The sequence below is a fragment of the Orycteropus afer genome, unplaced genomic scaffold, assembly GCF_000298275.1.
Source record: "Orycteropus afer afer isolate SDZICR_OR568_19922 unplaced genomic scaffold, OryAfe1.0 scaffold00042, whole genome shotgun sequence".
Classification (NCBI taxonomy): domain Eukaryota; kingdom Metazoa; phylum Chordata; class Mammalia; order Tubulidentata; family Orycteropodidae; genus Orycteropus; species Orycteropus afer.
In genome coordinates, this window is record NW_006921629.1 from 4,654,183 (window position 1) to 4,677,176 (window position 22,994).

Sequence of the window (22,994 nt, forward strand, 5' to 3'; positions counted from 1 at the left end):
GAGCGCGCGGGAGGGGCGGAGGGAGATGCCCAGACAAAAGGAGCCGCGCGCTCACTCCCCGCGTGGGGCCGCCCGCGCGCTCCGCCGCCGCCAGTGACTCAGTTTCCCTCGGCGTAAGCCAGCTGTGTCGCCCCCTGGAAAGCCTGCGGGGCGGTGTGTGTAGGGGGGCGCCCAACACCGAGCGCGGGACGTAGCAGAAATTCAGAGCTACCCCGAGGCCCCGCTCACCTCCTTCTTGCCGTGGCTCTAAGAATTCAGTTTTGAGGCCTGAGTGCCCTGACTGGCCTTGGTACGTATCTCGTGTTCACCAAATGCTCAGTATGTTCCGGGTCCTTCCCAGTTACCTTGTTGGGTCCTCTCAACTCTCCCTTGCGTGTTCGACTGTTACATCTTTTCAAGGATGAGAAACTGAGACCCACAAATGGCCGACTACCCACTCCAGGCCACGCAGTTGTGAGAGGCAGAGCCAGGATTCATACCTACTTCCTACTCTCAACCTTCTCTGTGCTGCCTTGGAGTGAACAGGCACTCCTAGTCTTAGGACCACACAGGCCTCCCCGACACACTTTGCCAAGCGTCTTCTGAGGCTAGCAGTGATCTGGGGAAGGACACAGAAGCAGGGAACAGGCCCTAGCCTGGAATGGGGACGCTGGGACGGGGGTGGGGGGAGTAAAAATAAGACCAGAGGCAGACAGAGCTCCTCAAAGGAGGAAGAAAAAGCAGGGCCCTCCCACTAAGCCACAGGGCCTCAGGAGGCCAGTTGGCTGGCAGCAGAACAGCGTGCACGACCTCCCAGCCTGGACCTCTACCAGTGTTCAGCGGGGCCTTTGCCCCGGCTCCTCCTGATTTTCCTCCCAGCCTGGCTCACGGGGCCTTGCGGCACCCAGCCTGGCTCTCCTTCCTCCACCTCATCACTCCACACACCAGACACCTTGTGACACCCCAGTTGCCCCACACCTGAATACAAGCATTGGCTGAGCCACCTCTCATTTATGCATTCTGGCTCTAGGTTTCCTTCCCCAGGAAGCCTTCCCTGATAGCACCCCATTTTGTCTGAATTCTGGGCCCTTTTTCCAGATGTCCACTTAGTTCTATAATTCCCTGGTGGGGTGCCCATCTCCACTGCCACTCGTGGGTAGAATATGTCTTAATCACTTTCATGCCCCTGGTCTCTAGACAAAGGCTTGCCCAGAGGCAGCCCTGCATTATGTGGTTATAAGGGTCTGCTGTCCTCAACATCATGCTCCACTTGCTGCACCCCATCCCACTACCATCACCTGCAAGAGCAGAGAACACAAAGCACTGTGGGAACCCAGTTCTGCCGCCTGGATTGTGTGGCCTCTACTCTCTGAACCTCCGTTTCCATCTCTGAGATCTTCCTGCCCAAACTCCAATACAGCCTCGCAAAGGACACCATGGGACTTCCCTGATGGTGGACCATGCACCTTCTCTCCAGCCCCAGGGCCAGGGATGAACCTGGTCTTTAGCTGCCCCTTCGCCTTTGAGACTCAAATTCTTCCAGGAGCCATGTAAAGCAGCAGCTCCTGGGAAGAGAGACTTGTGGGTTTGAGGATCAGAGAGTCCAAAATGTGAGAAAGCAGGAAAGGGGAGGCCACGGGGGAAGGGCGAGAGGGGGAGGGGCCAGGAAGAATGCGGACTTCTCTACTAGCCAGAAGCCCGTCAGCAGGATACTAATATTTTTGACTCTTCGTTTCCTCATCTGTACAGTGGGGATAATAACGTTGTTGTTGTTGGTTATGTGCCTTCGAGTCGGACCTGACTCATAGCGACCCCTCCTTGGGTTTCCGAGGCAGCATCACTACGGAAGTAGATTGCCCCATCTTCCTTCCAAGGAGTGGCTGGTGGGTTTGAACTGTCAGCCTTCTGGTTAGCAGTCAAATGCCTTAGGCACTATGCTACCAGAGCTCCCTGGGATAATAATAGTCTCTCCCTTATAAGGAGCCCTGGTGGCACAGTGTTTAAAGGGTTTGACTGCTAATGGAAAGGTGGGTGATTCAAACCCACCAGCCACTCCTCGAAAGAAAGAACATGGCAGTCTGCTTCCATAAAGATTTATAGTCTTGGAAACTTCATGGGTACAGTTTTACTCTGTCTTATAGGGTTGTTTTGAGTCGGAATCAACAGGACAGCACTGGATTTGGTTATTATTGGTGACTGAAGGTTAGAGCTGATGTATGCAAGTGTCTGGATATTACTTCTTCCACCTGCCCAGTGGTGGGGGTGAGTTGGGGGGAGGATTGAATGGGTGGGAGGGGGAAGAGGCTGGCCCATGGGAATCCAGCAAGTCCTCAGGTGGGAAGATGGGGAGTGGAAGCTGGGATCGCTGCCTGCCCTTGGAGTCCTAATCTTAGTCCCTCCAGAGTCACCTCAGACCCATTTTCTCTCACCTCAGCTCCTCCCTCTGCCTGGGGACCGTCACTCCTTCCCCATCCCCTATTCCATATCATCTAGACAACCGGACAACTCCTGTCCTTCCAGATTCAGTAGAAGGGGCACCTCCTACAGGAAGCCTTCCCTGACCACACCCTCCCTCACCTCCTTGGCTGCCTCTCATCTACGTTGCTGAGCATTTTGTGCAGAGAGCTGAAAGGTACAGAGTGTGGAGCCAGACTGCCAGGTTCAAATTCTGGCTGTGCTCCTTCCTCACTGTGTGTCCCCAGACAAGTTACGAAACCTCTCCATACCTTAGTTTCCCCAGCTGTAAGGTGGAGTTAATAACAGTCCCTACGATATTGGGAGGGTCAAATAAGTCAACATATGTAAATGTCAGAACAGTGCTGGCAGGTAGTAGGGGCTCGCTATTGTTATGATTGCTTTTATCACCTCTTACTCCTGTTATTTGTCCCAAGAACTTCTGGGACACATGTGGGACACACAATCACACCACTTTCACTTTGTCATGGTTGCCTCCAAGACAGGAACAACCATAAGCTCCAGCTTCCAGCACAGGGTCTGATATACTTGACACACACAATTCAGGTCCGTATAGGAATAAATAAGGCTGAAAAGCACACCCCCACCAGGACATATACAACACATGGGATCACCATAAATCAACTCAATGGCAACAAACAAGCACCACCGCCACTGGAAGCTGTGTGACCTTATCCGGAAAAAAAGTCTTTGCGTATGTGATCAAGGATCTCAAGACGGGAGATTAACCAGAATCAGCCCAAAAACTAACCCATTGCCATTGAGTCGATTCCTATAGAGTAGTACTGCCCCATAGGGTTTTCAAGCTGTAAATTTTTACAGAAGCTGACTGCCATGTCTTTCTCCCATGGAGCGCTTGGTGGGTTTAAACTGATGATCTCTTGGTTAGCAGCTGAGCACTTTAATCACTGTGCTACCAGTGCTCCTGAGTTATTCAAAACCAAAAACCAAACACACTGCCGTGGAGTCAGATCCAACTCAGGTCCTTGGGTTTCCAAGGCGATAACACTATGGAAGTAGATTGCCCAACCTGCCTTCTGAGGAGTGGCCTGTGTGTTTGAACCACTAGCCTTCCAGTTAGCAGTCAAATGCCTTGGATACTACGCCACCAGAGCTCCCCGAGTCATCCCAGAGGACCCTAAATGCAATTGCAAGTATACTTCTAGAAGGGAGGGTGAGAGAGATTTGACAACAGAAAAGGAGGAGGCAGCATGACCTTGGAGACAAGATTGGAGTGATGTGGTCACAAGCCAAGGAACACCTGGCACCACCAAGGAGCTAGAAGAGACAGAACAGAATTTCCCCTAGACCCTCAGGAGGGAGCGCAGGGCTTGACTTTGGACTTCCAGTCTTTAGAATAAGGAGCTCTGGTGGTGTAGTGGTTAAGGCATTTGGCTGTTAACCAAAAGGTTGGTGGTTCTGAATTTACCAGTTGCTCTGCAGAAGAAAGATAAGGTAGTCTGCTTCTATAAAGATTTACAGCCTTGGAAACCCAATGGAGTCCCTATGAATTGGAATTGACTCAATAGCAGTGGGTTTTTTCCTTAATGAGAAATGAATGTAAACTGCCTTGCCTAAGGCCTGACATGGTACCTAGCATGAGGTGGTTATCATGTGTGTCAGTATGGAGAGGCGCAGAACCAGTTTGAAAGGGGACACATTTCTGTATTTTAATTTAGGGGCCTCGACTTCATCCATGTTGTCTGGAAATAGGACAGGCTTCACAGTTTCTTCTGCTCACAACCTACTTGGGTTTTACTTTTGTAACTATGAATAATTATCACTCTGTCGGGGAGAAGGTCATGCGAACTTACTTTCCTTCTTCACCTGCCCTACATATGTCTCTGCCAGCAGAAGACGGAGCGACTGGGTGTTTGGAGAGGGAGCCGGTGAGACCTAGACCGTGTTCCCTGAGCTGTGGTGCCGAGCCCCTGGCCGGACTGGGCATGCCTGGGGTACAACAGGGCATCTCGAGACCTTGTGCTTCCCCTTTGCTGTGTAAGCCCTTGAGGGGGCGGTACCCAGGAAGCAGGCGGATTTACTGTGAGTGCCCATCCAGAACCTTGTCCGACCCTCACACAGCTGATCTCAGACCAGCCAATTCCTTCCTTGGGACTTCCCTTCCCTGGGACTCTAAGAAGAAATTCCCAAACCTTGCTTATCATGCCCAACGAGGCTCCAAATCCTTTTGTCAGTCTCTGAAGTGGCTCATCAAGGTGCCTCCTGGCCACCTGGTTCCTCACAGTTTGGGGAAACTGTCCCCTTGCCTGAGGTTTCATCTCCTGCCCATCCACCAGGTACATACGGTTCTTATTTGGCCTTACTTTAGTGCAGGAAAAGTCTGGAAGCCTTGTCAGTGATGTAAAAGCTGCACATGCAGCAAGTGAACATGACTGTGATGAAGAGTTTGTTTTGAGGAGGGATTGGTTCATCGCATTCCCTTGCTTCCTGCCTTCTCTGCTGCCCCCTTCTGCCTAAATGAAAAACTCTTAAGCCCTCAGTGTGGGCAGCAGGCAGGAAGGCCCTGCACAGTCTGGTCCCAGCTGACCTCTCCACCTGTCTGCTCCCACCCCACACCCTCTGTTCTGTGAGACATGGCACAACTGTAGTAGCAGCTACCACACTCTGTTACACATCTATTGGGCACTGACTACATCCTGGGCACTGTGTGGCAGGGTCTGGACTCCATCACAATGACAATACATGGAGTTGATCAATGAAATGCTGGCTTTGCCTTGCATAAGCTGTTCCTTCAGCCTGGAATGTCCCCCCCCCCCCGCAGCCACTGCCCAGTAAGCCTTCAAACACCACCTCCTCCAAGAAGTCCTCCTGAGTTAGTTGCCCACATCACTGTCCTCTTCTATGTGGACTCTCTGAGAGCATTTTTGGGATGCCCTGCCCACTGCTGGCCAGGCCACCAGGCTGTGTGTGTCTCTGCTCCTCTGGACCTTAGGGCTGAAGGGCTCATTCAAAGAAGGGTTGCCGTGAATGTCAGGACTATGCTGTCACCCACTGACCCCAGTGTGATTCCATGCTTATTCAGGTGACTGGTGTGTGAGTGCACGCACACACACACACGCACATGTGAGCAGATACATACGTACACAGATTTTACCATTTGGGGCCTGTTACACATTGAATTGTGTTTTATTAAAAGATGCTGAAACTCTAACCCTTGGTACCTGTGAATATTATCTTACTTGGAAATGGAGTCTTTGCAGATATAACCAAGTTAAAATGAGGTCATTGTGGTAGCCCTACCGAATCCAAAATAGCCAATGTCCTTGTCAACAGAGAAAAGACACAGGCACACAGGGACAATGCCATATGATGATGGAGCAGAGAGCTGGAGTGATGGAATGGAAAGGAAGCCAAGGAATGCCAAGAACCGTCAGCAACACCAGAAGCTAAGAGGAAGTCATGCGACAGATGAACAGATTCTCCCCCAGCGCCTGCAGGGAGACAGTGGCCCTGCCAACAGCTTGATTCCGGATTCTAGCCTCCAGAACGGTGAGAGAATACATTTCTCTTGTTTTAAACCATCCAGGGTTTGGTACAGGCAGTCTCCAGGTTATGGATGAGATTTGTTCCTAACTGTGTCTTTTAGAATTTATAGAGCAGTTGGACCAGGTGCATACGGTTCTTATTTGGCCTTACTTTAGTGCAAGAAAAGTCTGGAAGCCTTTTCAGTGATTTAAAAGCTGCACGTGCAGAAAGTGAGTGTGACTGTGATGAAGAGTTTGTTTTGAGGAGGGATTGGTTCAATTGTTCCAAAGTGAGAGCAAATTTACATAACACTGAAGGCTGACTAGGAATTGTCTGTAAGTAGACTTTCCATCCGGGGACTGTCTGCACTTGGTTCTGACAGCCCCAGGAAACTAATTCAGGGCCCATCCGCCTGAGTGACCGAGCTGAAGGGAGGACCATCGGTTTTCAGCAGCTTCATTTCCACTTTATTCTTCCCTTGGGAACACCCATTCCTCTGGCTTTTCTAATAACCCTAGTTAACCCTTAACACCCAGCAGCTGTGCAGTGGACTCTGACTCATGGCGACCCCATGCGTGTCGGGGAGAACAGTGCTCCATAGAGTCTTCAATGACTATGACCTTTCAGAAGTGGTCACCAGGCCTTTCTCCCAGGGTGCCTCTGGGTGGACTCAAACTGTCAACCATTTGCTTAGTAGCCTAATGCTTAACCGTTCGCACCACCCAGCGATTTCTAGCCAATCCTTATTGGGAGCCTGTTAGATGCCAGGCACTGTACTAAAGGTTTTCTACTTATCAACTCTGTTGTCTCCAATAGCCCCAACCAAAATACCCACTGCCATTGAGTCAATTCTGACTCATAGTGACCCTACAGGACCGACTACAACTGCCCCCGTAAGGTTTCAGAGGCTGTAGAGCTTTACGGAAGCAGACTGCCTTATCTTTCTCCCATAGAGAGTGGCTGGTAGGTTTGAACCGGCAACATTTAGGTTAGCAGCTGAATGAATGCTTTAGCTACTGGACCCCCAGAGCTCTTCCCCCATGACTCAAAAACTCACTGCCGTCAAATCGGATCCAACTCATAGCGACCACTCCTTGGGTTTCTGAGGCAGTATCACCATGGAGGTAGATTGCCCAAACTTCCTTCCGAGGAGTAGCTGGTGGGTTTGAACCGCCAGCCTTCTGGTTACTATTATTGGCTCTGTTTCAAGGTGAAGGAATTGAAGCACAGAGATGTTATATTATTTTCCCAAGGTCACAGCGTGTTTGGTGGCAGAGATAGGACTAAGTAGTCCCATTCAACGTCCCCCACTGAAGCTTTGGCAGGAGGTGTGGCTGATGTTCTGGAACGAATGCGTGTTGAATCTCAGGCATTAGGCTAAGGCCCGGACTTCCAATTTGCCCTCCCCCACCCCAGCCCCAGGAGCTTAAAAACAAAATAACATTAAATCTGGGGGTCTCACCACAGCCCTGCAGAATACACCTCTCAGACAGGAGCCAAGACTGGGCCTTGAGCCCAAGACAAGGCAGGCTCACTGAGATTTAGAAGCAGAGACGGTAGGGTTTCAGGTTGGCCTTTCTGGACAGCAGGGACGCTGCTGGGGACCTCAGCATGAGGGCAAGCCCTCCAAAGCCCTAACACATTTGTGGAGTCCTCTTAGGAGCTCTGGTAGCATAGTGCCTAAGGCACTTGACTGCTAACCAGAAGGCTGGCGGTTCAAACCTACCAGCCACTTCTCAGAAGGAAGGTTGGGCATTCCTACTTCCGTGGTGATAGATAGTGCCTCGGAAACCCAAGGAGGGGTCGCTATGAGTCAGGGCTGACTCGACGGCACATAACAACAACAACAACAACAACAACTCAGGAACAGACAGAGGGGGCGGAGCAGCCAGCTAGGTCTCAGGCAAGGGAGGTCCGCCAAGCAAAGCCCAAGTGAGTGTCCCCACTGCGCTGTCTCCCTGAGAACACAACCAAGTCTCCTGCGTCCCGTACTGCTCAAGGGAGGCTTTAAAATTTAAAGTCACTCCTCAGAATTTAACATTTCTTTCCTAGCTTGGTTCACTTGACAAACACATATTGAGCCTCTCAATGTGACAAACTCTGTTTCAGGCTCTGGGCACACATCAGTGAACAGAACAGGAAACTTCTCTGTCCTCACCAAGGGTCTGGGAACGCCCTAAGAAATGATAGACCTCTTCCAGGTGCTGTCCTGGATACAGAAGGCAGTGAACATTTCTTATGACACGTGTTTAGAACAAAAAACAAACAAACAATCTTTTGCTGTGGAGTTGATGCTGACACATGGTAACCCCTTGTGTTACAGAGCAAAACTGCTCTGTAGGGTTTTCTTAGCTGTAATCTTTTCAGAAGCAGGATCACCAGGCCTTTCTTCTGTGGCTCTGCTGGGTGCTGGGTGGGTTCAAACTGCTAACCTTTAGGCTAGCAGCTGATGGTTAATTCTGCATTTGGGGACACTCTGTAGGAGTCAGGGGCTCTGGTAGCATAGTGCCTAAGGCACTTGACTGCTAACCAGAAGACTGGCGGTTCAAACCCACCAGCCACTCCTCAGAAGGACGATGGGGCCATCTACTTCCTAGTGATACTGCCTCGGAAACCCAAGGAGGGGTCGCTATGAGTTGGGTCCGACTTGATGTCACATAACAACAACAACAACAACTACTTTAGGAGTCAGGCCCAGGGCAAGGCAGCGGGGACATGAGTTGAAGCACATGCTCCTGGCCCCAGATAAGTTTGCGGTTGGGAGCGGGGTGAGGTGGATGTGTAATGGAAGCACCCAAATCCCCCAGGAGAGAGGTGTGGGAGTTATAAGGGGGCAGGAGAATGGCCCGATGAACAACTTCCTCCAAGAAAGCCTTCCTGGAAATAGTCTTTGGGAGGGTTTCAAGGGATGAGGAGTCGTCTTGTGGGGGTCAGGGTGGGCTTCCCCAGGGAAGAGATGGTGTCTGCAAAGGCCCGCACACCAGCAAGAGCATCGTGAGGCTCGAGGAGACAGGAACACTCCATTCCCCAGAACGCATGTTGGGAAGAAGCTGGAACTGAAGGACGGTGCATAAAAGAAGCCACTGAGGCTAGGAGCAAGCTTGTGTGTGCGGAGGTCGAAAAAGAGGAAATCTTCCCCGCTCCCCTAGGCAGTGATGGACCCCGAAGGTGACCGTTCTCTGGGAGGGATTTCTAAGATACTGGCTGTGAGCTGTAAGCCCCTTTCTGAACCTCCTGGCAAAGCTTTTGCAGAAGTTTTGAGTAAAGGGATCCTTCAGTGGGGAGGAGGTGCCAAGTCATGTGTCAGGGTGGGCTTGGGTTGGAAGAATAAGCTGAGAGATGTGGGGATGGGCCCAGGCAGGAGCAGCGGTCCCAGCTGGCTTGTCTTCCGTCTTCCGGGTGCGGAGCTCGAGTGGCTGGGAGGAGGCTGGGTTGGACAGAAGATGGGCTGGAACAGCTGCTGCTGGGTAGACTGACTCACGGTGAGGCTGTGTGTGTCACAGTGGGAGGTCTGCAGGGTTCTGAAAGCTGTGACCCACCCCCAGCAGCAGGTCTCCAGGCCTGTCTCCCAGGAAGCCACCAGGTGTATCCGAACCACCACCGTTTTAGCCAGTAGTTGAGAGCACTTAACTATTTGCACCACCCAGGGGAAATAAAATAACAGCAAAGGGGTTTGGTGGTGTTTCTGGGCCGATGGGGTTGGCAGGAAGTTCACCTGAACCACTCTAAACTGGTTACATAGATAATCCCTTGAGAACATTGCTCCTCCCCCAGCTCCCTGGAATCTAAATCAGGTAAAAAGCCACCTTTGGAAAAAAGGAAAAAAAGAAAGGTAAAAAAGTCCTAGAGATGATGGTGCTGAATTTAATACCTGAATAAATTCCATTATGATGAGTATCTTTTTAGTATAATTAAACATCAGTATTATCCCCACCTCTTTAAAACAGTTTCAACTTTTGTTTTTAAATAAAATAATGCTCCTTGTAAAAAGCTTAGTATAAACTAATATAAAAAAAAGAAACAAAGATCAACCATACATCATACTGCTCACATTTAGTGCATTTCATTTTCCTCCTATCTATAAACTATCTATGTATATATGCAATTACGTAACCAGGGATCAGCATTTATATGCAGTTTTTAAAAAATCTTGATTCTGTTGTAAGGTTTCCTCCAGATTTAAATATCACTCTTTAAACCCATTTTAAAGATTACATACAGGAAGTGCTGTCAGCTTCCCAAAATGCTGGGCCCATAAACCTAATTTACCAACATTTTGGTCAGTTCCAGGTTTTTTGACATTATAAATAATACTTTGTTGGAAGCATTCATTCCTTTCTCTAGGCTAGTTTCTCACAACTAGCATTATTGGGGCAAATGCTGTGGACATTTTTAACGCCTGTCATTATTGTAAGGTGCCGGACGTCGGTTCTGACTCGTACCAGTTCTACGTACAAGCTGTTGTTATGTGCCATTGAGTAGGACCCGACTCATAGTGACCCCTCCTTGGGTTTCTGAGGCAGTATCACTACAGAAGTAGATTGCCCAACTTGCCTTCTGAGGAGTGGCTGGTGGATTTGAACCGCCAGCCTTCTGGTTAGCAGTCAAGTAAGTGCCTTAGGCACTATGCCACCAGAGCTCCTATGTACAAGCTAGTGATACAGAAAGATGAGGCCCATGTACAAGAAGGCCTGTCTCACCAGGCTCTTGGCCAGCACCATGTATTAGTTAATACAGCCTTGCTAATTTGACAGATGAGAATGGTATTTCATTATTTTGGCTTGCATTTCAAAAACTTGTTTACTAATGAATGTGAAACCTTTTCCATAGTATAGTACAGTTGTTGTACTATTTCCTTTCTGTAGATTAGGTGTGCATGTCCTTTGCACACTTCCCCCTGCCCACTTGGGTCTCTGTTGTTGTTGCTGATTTTTAATGGACTTTTTATCATGAGAGTAGTTTCTACAATTTACTGCCTTTTAATTTTGCAGGTTTTTTTTTTTCTTGTTTTTTTGGACACAGGGACATTTTATCTGCTAGTCAGTCAAAGCATAACCTTTACTGCTCTTAGGCTTAACAAAGACTTTCTCCACTGTGGGAAGCGTTAATGACCTTCCCCAGTGTTTCCAGTTCTCCTGGACAGAGCAGGATCGCACTGCCTGGTCTAGTCCTCATGATTTTGTGCAGCTGTGTGGGAACTTTCAGTAACGACCGTGAGCAGCGGTGACTACATCTAGCCTCGAGCCTTTAGTTGCTGATCCAAGATCCTCCAGATGCTGGCTGCGCGGTCCATTCTGGTAGCCCCTACCCACATGTGACTTCTTAATTTCAGTAAAATAAAACATTCATTTCCTCAGCCGCACTAGCCACGTTTCAAGTGACCTACAGCCACATGTCGCTAATGGAGACCATGGACAGTGGACAGTGCAGATATGGAACGTTTCCATCCTCACAGGATTCGACTAGACAGCGCTGCCAGAGCTCGTTTCTCTGGCATGACCAAGTTCCCAGCGCCCCCTGCTGTCCTGTGGTGGACTCGTGGCAGGAGGGAGAAACAAGCTTAAAACAATGGATTGGTGGCGTAGTACCTAAGGCACTTGGCTGCCAACCAGAAGATTGGCGGTTCAAACCCACCAGCCACTCCTTGGAAGGAAGGTTGGGCAATCTACTTCCGTAGTGATACTGCCTCGGAAACCCAAGGAGGGGTCGCTATGAGTTGGGGGACTCAACGGCACATAACAACAACTTTCATTAAACAATCTATGCCTTCTACTGAGTCATGACTCTTCCTTCATAGTCTCACATAGACACCAGAGTCCCTTTCTGGACCATGTAGCCTGTTCCATTAATTTATCTGGTATAATTACCATTATCACAATTTTATATATTTAAAATGTTTTATTGTCTAGTAGGGAACATTTCCAACTGCTTTCCTCATTTGTTTTTCTTAGACTAAGGAGCCCTGGTGGTGCAGTGATTATGAGCTAGGCCGCTAACTGATGGGTCAGTGTTTTGCACACAACAGCTGCTCTGTGGGGGGAAGACGTATGTTTATTCTACAAGGTGAACTCTAGGATCATTTTCTCGGGATACACTCTCTTCCTGCTGGGATCTTGATTGGAACTGTGCTCAACTAGTGCATTTATTTGGGAAGAACTGGCATGCTACAATGCAGTCTTCCTACCCAGGACCATGGCCTGTTTCCTCGGTACACGCACGCACACACGCACATGGCTTTCCCGCTAAGCAGACTGTGCAGATGGAAGTGTTCTCCCATCAGCAGCAACAGGAGGAAAATAAGGACAACACAGCAGAACTCACTCCTTTGAAAGAACTGCCTTTATCCTGCGACTCTCTCTCTACTCTTTTTGGTGTTAAAATAGCCTTTCTTTTAGGAAAGGACCGTGTTAGGTTTTTTTTGGCTGATTTCTAAAGGCATAGACTGACAGAATGTTTGGGAAGTTTTATTGCTCTGTGAAATTCCCAACTCTGGATTAAAGCTCCCACTAGAACTTCATTACACAGGCCATCTCCATTTTTTATTAGGGATTTGGCACTGAGCTGCTATTGTGAATGGAGTCTTTTTTCCTATTATATCTACTTACCCATCTCCCTGAAAAATCATAATCTAGAGCCTTAAGTGTTCACACCAACCACCTGCTGAGCACCTGTGAACAAGGTGTGACCCCTACATCCACAGCCTCATAGTTTAAGGGGGAGGTAGGAAGGCAGGCAGTGTCCACAACTTTGTAATGAGAAGTTTTATAGGAGCAAGATAAGGGTTCCCACCATGGCCCCTGGGAGATCAGAAAGCAATTCCACGAGGTACTGATGCTTGAGTTCATTCTTGAAAATAAGGTGCTAGTAAATGTTTGCTTAATGAATGACTGCTGCAAATTCAAAAAGACTAGTCTGCTTCCAAAAAGATGTACAGCCTTGGAAACCCCATGAGGCAGCTCTGTCCCTAGGCTCGCCGAGTTGGAATTGACTCTACTGCAGTGGCCTGGGAGCCCCTCTGATGTGTGTGCACGCAGATCGGTGTGTGGTGGTGTTTCTGCTTAAGGCATACATCACCTCGTTTTTTTCTGCTTTCCACCCACAGGTTACTGAGTAGGTAAGGGAGAATCATTCAATCAGTTTCTCAATCCTACTGTGACTCTGGGACCGACTCAATTGTTTTTGCCTGTCTAGGGGCAAAGGCATGGTGGGAAATGCAACCTAAAAAGCCAGTCTCTCATGCGAGCCGCTGTCTGCCTGCACACGTCTGCCTCATGCGCTCCCTGGCGGCTCATCCCCAGCCTCTGTCCCTGTCACCTCCTATGCACTCAGGACTCCACAACCTTATTTTCAGCTGGTCACTGGATATACTTTGTAGACATTTTTTAAAGACCCGATTCCTCAGTTACTAACCCTGCTAGGCACTCTGTGGCCTTTAAAGAGCCCCATCCACACCCTGGGGACATTGTGGGCTCTGTTTATGTAGCTGACTTCCACCACTGAACTGTGAGCTCACGGAAAGCACAGGCCAAGTTTGCTTTTTTGGTCTCCATAATTTCTGGCATAGGGTTTGACACAATTATAATCAACTGATGATGATTCTTTGAACAAACGCAATCAGCTGAGGTTACACACCTATTGACAATTTCTTCCCTTAAAAACATTTGAGTTGGGCAATGCTCTCTGAACTTCAGAGCAGGAAAGGGCCTCTTAAGAGTCCAGCGTGACTTCCTTCTTTCACATGGAGGAAGCAGACCCTGTGGGGGATATTTCTGAACCCTGTAACCCCAGAGGCTGACTTCTCTTTATCCTCACCAGCTGATTGGACTCCCAGCTAAACTCATGGCACAGGACCTAGAAATGTCTTCTTGAAGTATGACTTTTGGGGACAAAGGTAATAACAACCTTTTAGGTAAAATGTAAGAACCTGCTTTGGACACTTTAAATATGTATGTTACATGCAATGTACACAGAGACCACCACTCCCTCCCCAGGACCCCATCCCCGGAATCTGCCTTGAAGGTCTGGAATGGGACCCAAGAATATTTACCAAGGTATTCATGCTTTTCTGTCCTTCTAATAAACAGTTCAGCACTGGCCTTGGGCCTGCAGGTATCTGTTTCAAGGCCTTTTTAGTCCACTATCACCAGAGGCTATTATTACCTTCACCCGTCTCCTCCCAAGGACCAGCCAAGGACCAGCGGGCCAGCTTTGTCCTGCCCACAGGGTCTAGGCTGGAATCTCTCCATCTGGCTGCAGCTCTCACATAATGGGGCTAAACAGAATAGTAAAACTTGCAGCAGCTCAGCCAGGGAGGAGTTTCACAGTGTTTATGTATGCAGTGTTGCAGAAGTTGGAGAGAATTTGGGGAGGGGAGAGCTGGCGGTCCTAACACATCCCTCTGCCTGGCAAGCTTGAGGATTTCTTACTGATCACTGTAGAAGAGCTCAAGCCAGCATATACTGGGGAACAGAGTCACCTCTGAGTTTGGCAGGCCCTAAAGAAGCATTTCACCAAAATTATTCTTAGTTTAGAGCCTGGGACCCCAAAAGCATAAATAAATAAATAAATGGAAATCGTCTTATTTGTTTCTTAAGGCCAGGAAAGAATGAGGAGACGTGAGAAAATAGCTTGATGCATGTGAAGAAATTAAATAACTTCCCACATCTTCTAGCAGATCGAATTTACATTTTACTTTAAAAAAAAAAATGGGGTGGGGGATGGGAGTACATACACAAGGAGGAAAATGGGCAGGGACAACAGTGAACTGAAAAGGGCTTTCTACAATTGCCCCTACAATGACCAGCTTTGTCGGTTGGGCAGTATTTCTCCTGCTGGCGTACAATTGCTTACAATATTAACAAGGTTGTAGACAAGGGAACTGCCAAAACTGAGGCTTGGATGGAAAGGAAAGTAGGTTATCATATACAACGTTAAGTTTACAATACACAGCATTTTCTTTAAATGATGTAACGCAGTTGCAGGAAAAGGTTAACAATACTAACACGAGAATAATCAAATTTTGTTATCCATGTACAGCAACTAACTGCTTTACAAAAAAGCAAAATAATACAATATATCATCACATGTATTTACAGTGTAGTAAATATACTTTTCTGTCAAATTTTACACAAACTATTTACAGGTGAATATACGGCATTAAAAAAAATTGTGTGGCTAACACTAAATGAATTTTCATATAAGTTCATTGCATAACATTGAATAAGACATGCCTCATTATGCTTGAGAGGGAAAATGTGAAAACAATCCCACCCCCCAAAAAACCCCCAAAACAACAAAAAAAGACCCTAGAACACCCTAATTCCACAAACCATGAAGGGCTGCTGGCTTCCATTCTGCGTCCCCCACTCAGACACAGCTTCTGGTGGTGGGAGCTCACCGACTGTTCACTGCGGGGTCTTCAGCACCTGGCTCCGACCTGGTGTTTGGTAACGAACAGATGCTGACTGAAGGAGGCCAGAGCACTAGCCACCCCTCCACCCTCCAGTTAGTGAGCGAAGCCACGGCAAACGGGCACGCACCTGGGATGGGGGCACTGGTACAACAGGTAGATTATTTGATGGAAACATGGTTGAGTTACTGTTTCCCTTTTTAAGGAGTTGGGGGAAACATCCACCAACCTTAGAGTACCTATAACGGTCTTTACAGAACTTACATCAAATTATGCAAAATGGGCACTGTGCTCTGAATTTCATGATTTCTTTTGCAGACTGCAGGTATAAGGCCTAAGTGTTTCATTTCTCAGGGGAAGCATACTGGTCAGAGACTGATCTCGTGTTCATTTTAGCTACTCAGAAAGCTGTATTTTCCTCCAAAGTTGGAAGTTCTCTAAACAAGATAAATTTTAAATCTTAGTTAAGTTTTCAAATTCCTAAGACTGGTCAAAACTAATTTTTGCACTTCAAAGAAGGCTCAAATTTGATTTGTGCAACGCTGATCATTTCATGAGGTACTTCAAAAGTGACTCCACTCTATTCATGACACCAGAGGGAAATAATGAAAACTTTTAAAAAAATATCACACCTTGGAAAAACTGGTAACGAACCAGGTTTATGGGAAGAGCAACATTTCCAAGAGTAAAATTTTGGAGGTTTCTCTATTTTGATGGAAGAAGCAAAATAACATAACATCTACTGTCATATGCACCAAACCAACAAACAAAGAGAGAAAAACACTGAGTCAAATTATGAAAGGCTCACATTGCCTGGTATTTCAGGAGCCAAGAAGCTGTGATACCCACCCCCAGAAAAGCACTGGGCTGTGGGGAACCAAGGCCGTAACGGCAGCTTGGCACACTTGGCACTGGGTTAACATCTATCTCTAAACTCAGTTCTAGTTGTAGTTTCTTTAGAGTCTTAGTTTTTTAGTTACTATAAACATTCTATTCTAATGCAGCCTCTACGATAGTTTTTTTAAAAAAAAAGTTTGGTTAATTGCACCTGTTTTCAATATTTCCCAATAATTCTATGTCAAAATCACTATTAATACTAAGTTTTTTTTTTTAATTTTTTTTTTTTATTTTGGCAAATGGTTCTTACTTTTCCCAGGACTGTAAACAAATTAAAAAAATTAAATTCTTGTTAATTCTGAATATCAAAAGCAATTTTATTTACATTAACATATTACATTGTTACTGTGTGGATAAATGTGAAATGTGTTATATTATTAAAATCAAACACTTCTATGTACCATTATTTATTGATTTAGCTGTGGAGTTTAATTTACTGAAACCCACTAATGAAACAGCACTACAGGAAACTCCCCTCTCCCCCTTTGTTTGTTTCTCCCCCTCCCAAAGCCATGATTACATCTTAACATAGAAAGGGAACCTGGCACTAGGGAGACAGTATCTTTTTGTAATAAATACGGTTCAATTCTAAATTACTCTGCTCGCTGCAGGTACCCCAAGATAGATCAGTCCTGCATTACTATGGAGCCGCCCAGCACCGCAGCGGCTCTCACGGTCCCTCATGTCACACCAATGCAGGCTGACCGGGCTTTTCACAGTGACTGAATGCAACTCTATCCTACAGAACCCAAACACTATGCTAAAGCGGTTCCTGATTTTTTGGCAGGGAGGGTGAAGAGTATAGGACATTTAAAATACATCTTATCAAAGAAATTTATGTTAATATACATATCATACTCTTTATGTTTCCTGGAAAATTATTTAACAAAATAAAAGTATCAGCTACTCTAGTCACGTACCATTCCATTTTGCTATGGAGCTAATGCAAACATCACTGAAAATTACCTTCTCAGAACACTTTATTCACCGATTACCCTGCTCAGAATTATTTAAGGAAAAAGAGGAGGGGAAAAAAAATGTATAATTACTATACTTAGTATAGTTGTGGCTTACCAAAAACAAAACAAAACAACAACAAAAATAATCCAAACAAACAAAACAAAAAACCAACCAACTCTTAGCCTATTTAAAGATGAAAAGAGAATCAACTGGAGAAAACAATAAACTAGTTTTGATGACTGAGTTTGGATAAGGCCTCAGAACTCATAGCTTTGATTCAGTAATGTTGAGATATATGTGGTTACTCTTTTCCTGTAATTATTGCTAGTACGCAAGTGTTAGTATTTGTTAAGATCTCACAAAAATTCTTACACTCCCAAAGTACCTGCCTGTGGCTTTATGCCATGATGTTACTGAGGCTTGACCCCTAAGGTTCCTTTAGTTTTGGTAAGGTAAAAAAAAGTCCACAGCTAAAAGTCAGATTAAGCATACTGGGGTTATAGTATTATTTCTTCCATAGACTTCTATCTTGAAAAGTGTGTAAATAAGACTAACACTTTACTTTGTACGGTGAAGAAGGGCAAAACAGAGAAGGCAGAGTTCTGTGCAAATGGCTTTCATATCTGGCCAGTAGTAGCAGTATTCAAGAATTCATCCTCTCTCACAATTGAGATGTTCTCAGTTTGAGTTTCCTAACCTCTTTCTTTCTTTGTAGTTGTTCCGAATACGTGCTTAAACCAGACACACAGCAAAAGTAGAAGAAAAAAAGTTAAAGAAAGAGCAGCATTAAATTTAGGCAATGCTTCCAAGAGTTGATCATCTGGCAACATGGCAGACTGGATGAGTTTGTTATAAAACATGAAGCGCAGCATCACAACTGGTGGTGATGGGCCGAGGCTGGGGAAGGGGTCACTAGTGAGGAGCCCATGTATGTTAAGCCTGTTTGAAAAAAGAAAGAAAGCAAGCTTCACATGATCTTCTTAATGCTATTACGTTTGAAACTGCCAGCACTTCTCTGCTTCTGCACTTGGCTTGCGGATCCATGCCGAGTTCGTCCACTGTTACAGTGGCCAGTGGTGGGGGAGAGTTCAACGTTTTCCTTGTCGATTCCTGAAGGGAAACAGAGCAGCCAGTTACTCCCTCTCTTTGGTGTTAAGCTATAGGATTCGATCTCACACAAGATCAACTTGGGAACTGTTTTAGGTATACTTGATTTTAATAGTCAACTGCCAGAACGTTTACAAAGGCCTTGCCACTCAGAAAACCTCAGATTGCTAAGCGAGGTTTGCCATCATAGCAGAGAACAGCATAAGGAAAAAGAAACGAGAAGGTGCAAGAAACAGCCAGAGACAGGCAGGCTTTAGCAGAGTAAAAAGCTGGCAACCACCAGGGGAGACTCAAACGCCTTCCTGCGCACCAGACGCTTCCAGCAGAGGCCAACTTCTAGGCACACGTCTCTACCCATGTTTAAGCACAGAATATACTCTCCGGTTGCAGAATGTACTGATCTGAAAATGATTTTTTTTTATTTGTCAAATTCACCCTTTCAGAAAAAAGTCAGATTTTTAAATTTTTTCAATCATAGCACCTGTCCCAAAGGCACCTAAATATTTACTGAGAAAACAATGTATCACAAAGGTTAGACCGCAGAATCTCTGCTTTAACCTTCTCTTCAACTATGGCAAGTCACTGCACGAGTGTTCTGCACCTACAGTGTTCTGCACCTCTCATTTCTCTCACGGTACAGACGACAACTTCCAAAAGCTGGGCCCTATGGGGATTTATTAATTACTTAAGTAGTAATTCCAGAAAAGTAACCACAAACAAAAACAAGGTATTTTCATCCTCCAAATTAGTACAGATTACAAATCTGATAGGGAACAGAACAGTGGCTACCCTCAGGGAAACAGTGACTGGAGGGGCAGGAGGGTGGTTGTGGGGTGCTGATAATCCTCTGTCTCTTGAGCTGATGGCTGGATTTGCAAGTGGGCTTCCTTTCTAAAAGCTCATTAAGCTGTAAACTTATGATTCGTGTGCTCTTCTGTCTGTTACAAGTCAATAAAATTTACCCAAGAGATCAGACTGATTTTTTGGCATAACTAATTGGTGGGAGAGCAAATACTTGGAGAGCAATTTGGCAAGTTGCATGAAAATATATTGACTGATATGTACTGAAACAGAAAGATGACTATAAGTAGGAAAAAAATCAAGTTACAGAACAGCATATATTACACCAAAAACCACAATTAAAAAATAGTAACAGCACATTTGGTATGCTTTCAACTTTAGGGAAAGAAGAAACAAATAGACAAACAAAAAACCCCCAAAACTGACACAGCAAAAGAAGCTGAAACCCCTTTGTCAAAATATGTGACCTCTGGCTGGTGCGCTTTCAGGTAATTTTTCCTTTCTTCTTTACTCTTATCTGTATCATTTGAATTTTCTAAAATCATCATAAAAAGTAGCTATCTCCATTTTTGGACAAAAATTATTTTGAGCCAAGTAACATCTGTTTTATTACAGCAAATGCACACAGATTCAACTATCCCTTTGCTGGCTCATGAACAAAAAGGAAATGTACTTGTGATAATCACCCGCTAGAAGCCGCACCCTTCATTTGGTTCAGCTCTGAATTCAATTTAGAGTACGAGGTGTCAAGGAGCACATGGCTTGGTTTACACAGGCTTAATAGAGGTTTGCTGTCTTGAACTTATCAAGGGGAGCTAGGCGTTTGTCAGTGGTTACTTATGAAAACGTGCAATGGGCTGGGGGTATGAGTGCAGTGCCCTCTGAGAGCCAAGTAAAGCAGAAGCAGCATCTCAAATCTGTTCTGTTCTAAACTAATCACATGCACAGAAAGATGATGGAAGAAAACACACAAAGTTCACAGTACTTTTCTCTGGGCAACAGAATTTTGGATGATTTTTATTCTCTTCTGCATATTTATTTGTATCTTCTTTAAGGCTCTTTTTAAATAGTAACAACACTGAAAGAGGGCTGCTCATCATCTCATAGCTGTGCCTTCAACTGCCGTGTGAATTCACCCAGCTGCCTTGTCTTTAATAGAAACAGGATAAAATCCAACCCGTCTCTTTTCTCCTCTTTCTTTCCTTCATGATGTATTCTTCTGTCTCCTGCTGGAACCACTTTCTCCTTCCTTTTTCTCTCCCTGCTTTTACACAGTATTACATTTTGCTTATATGATGACTACATCTGCATTTATTTCCTCCACTAGACTAAAAGCACCTTAAAGGGAAAAGATAATTTACTATTCATTTTTTCCCTATAACACGTAGTTGATGACTTCTTCGACAATGTTGGTTGAATGCATCCATTTTTAAAAAATATGATTGGCTCTATCCAGAAAGCACAAAACCTCTCAACTCTTCCTGGGGGTGCCACATATTAAGGAGAAAGGATAATTAAAAAATTTCCCCCTTTGGCTTTCTCCACTGGATATGGTCACAGAACATGTCAGTGTATCTGACTTTCCATCAAGTTTCATTTGATGTGGCCCCTCATCTGGAGTCATTTCCCTAATAGGAAATAAGAATAAAGGCAAAACTAGGACTTTAAAGTGAGGTGGTTCTGAAGTAACTTGGAGCCAGCAATCAGGAGGGACCAACAGCTTGGACAAGCACTTAGGAGGGTCCTGTGGTTCTCCACCAACAGTATGCCCCCTCGGGCTCTTTCCTGTGTGTCCTGCCTTGGAGGAATCTCGATACTGCTGGACGACGGCTCACTCTTGAGGGGAAAACAGCTATTACCTTGCAAGGCAGTTGTGCTCTGGTCTGAGGACAAGGACCTGCTCAGTGGTATTCTTGGGAACTGAAATTATATAAACTGTACTCGTGTATATTAAGTTACTAAGGTGAAGATTTCTAGAAAGCAGTACAAAGAATATTCTATTTTTTGTTTTGTTAAGCAATTAATCTTCAAACCTCAAATTAATTTCTTAGAAGGCTTATCTTCTGCTATATATGAAGGATAAAAAGCAAACTACAAAACTGCACACATAGTATGACCTCAACTATGTAAGAAACTGAAAGGAAATAGACCAAAATGTTAACTAACAGTGGTTATCTTAGAGTGATGAGGTTAAGGATTATTTTTTTCTTCTTTTGACTTCTCTAAATTTTACGTTCCCCCCTCCTAATGAGCACATTACTTTTAATTAAAAATGTTGACGTTCAACTGATTTGTCAGCCTTACCACTCAGAATCCTACATTCCAATGCTGTGTCAGAGGTTGATATCCTATTTCTACTCTCAAATTTTATTTTCATATCAATTCAATTCCTGCATTTGTGTTTTTTGTTCCCCCTACCCCTACTTAGTGACTCAATTCCACAAGTGACATAGGTAAATGATAATGATTCCTAAATTCAACTTTGTAGCAAAGATGTTTCATCCCTTTAAGGATCAAGGCAGAAAATGACATAAAAAATCCTAAAGGGTCTAATTAAAAAAAAAAAATTAAAATGTATTATATTTACCCCATATAGAATCTTGAAAAAGCCAAGTTAGCATGGAACAGAATGATCACAGTATCTAGTTCGAGACATTTTAAGTTTTTAAGCAAAATTCTCACTTTTAAGAATTTTGGCAGCATTCTTTGTTTTTATGCTTTAGAATTAGAAGCTGGTGGAGAACTTGGTCTCAGCATCTCCAGGATAACTCTTAAGCTCAGCCACCACACTGTTCAAATGGAGACGAAATCAACCCTGCACTGGTACTTGCTGTATTTTAAATGACTGAAGAGACCTTGGTGGTATACTTTTCATCCAGGCCTCTGTGAGCATTTTTGTGTTCTGGTCTCTTATGTCCCAATGCACTAAACCTCCCTTCTGGCCCTTGGGCACAAAAACAAAACTATGAAAGGACCAACCCAGAGGCCACAACCCAAATAAAATAAAGGTAAAAGCTTCTTGTGGTCCTGATTCACTAGGTTAAGTCTACCCACAGATATGCTGTGGTCAGACAATGCAGACAGTTACAAACAAGCAAGGCAGAGCAAGCTGTAAACGCTATACCATGGTGTATTAACAGAATTATGATTCAGTGAATTATGGCGCCTCCAGAGAAAGATAAGATCCTACGTAAAAAGTGTTAATGATCAAAATTTAGTGAACTGAGAAAGTGAGGAAAGAATTGTTGTATTACATTTACTCAAGGGATATGTCTGTCTCCTCTACTAGAGCATGAGTTCCTTGAAGGCAGGTATCAGAGCTTATGGATTTTTCCAACTAGTGATAAAACTCCAGCCTAACAAATAATAAAACAATTACTTTAAATTCATATATTTTTTAAACACCAAACCATTTTCCCAAACTGGAACCTAGCATCCTCAAAATGATAAAAGGATTGAATCCCTTTTAATTCTTGAGAAGCTGAGGAAAAATGGGTTATGTACTCTGTGAGAAGTTATACCACAAAAGTGAAAGACTAATAATAACCCAAATTCCCACTGCCTGCCTAGGAGAGCTTGTCAGTTATCTGATTCTGTTGCTTACTTTGTTACATTTATAATAATGCAAACCTGTCAGACAACTTGTTGATTATATACATAATAAGGCAAACGTGTCATAACACTTGGTTATTACAAATACAAAAAGGCGAACATGGTAGAAGGCTCAGTGGTTACACACAATATGAACCAAACATGCCAGAAGACCCAGGCCTGCCCCGGGGCTGGATCACAACTCTTATTTGGCTCCATATCTCAGAGCTGGGAATTGGGGATAACAGCAGATCTGCCTATCCCAAGGGGCTGCTGAAGAATCAAAAAA

At 45.1% G+C, this 22,994-nt stretch overlaps 1 protein-coding gene across 1 annotated transcript in view; it reads right to left on the reverse strand.

The window, feature by feature from the left end:
* Nucleotides 1–18,173: 18,173 nt before the first annotated feature.
* The window catches only part of NF1 (neurofibromin 1), a 388,569-nt gene continuing 383,748 nt past the window's right edge, over nt 18,174–22,994 (reverse strand). Inside the window, exon 58 of the mRNA XM_007937345.2 lies at nt 18,174–18,316. Within this exon, the coding sequence (XP_007935536.1) occupies nt 18,174–18,316 (143 nt within the window). The remainder of the gene's footprint in view (nt 18,317–22,994) is intronic.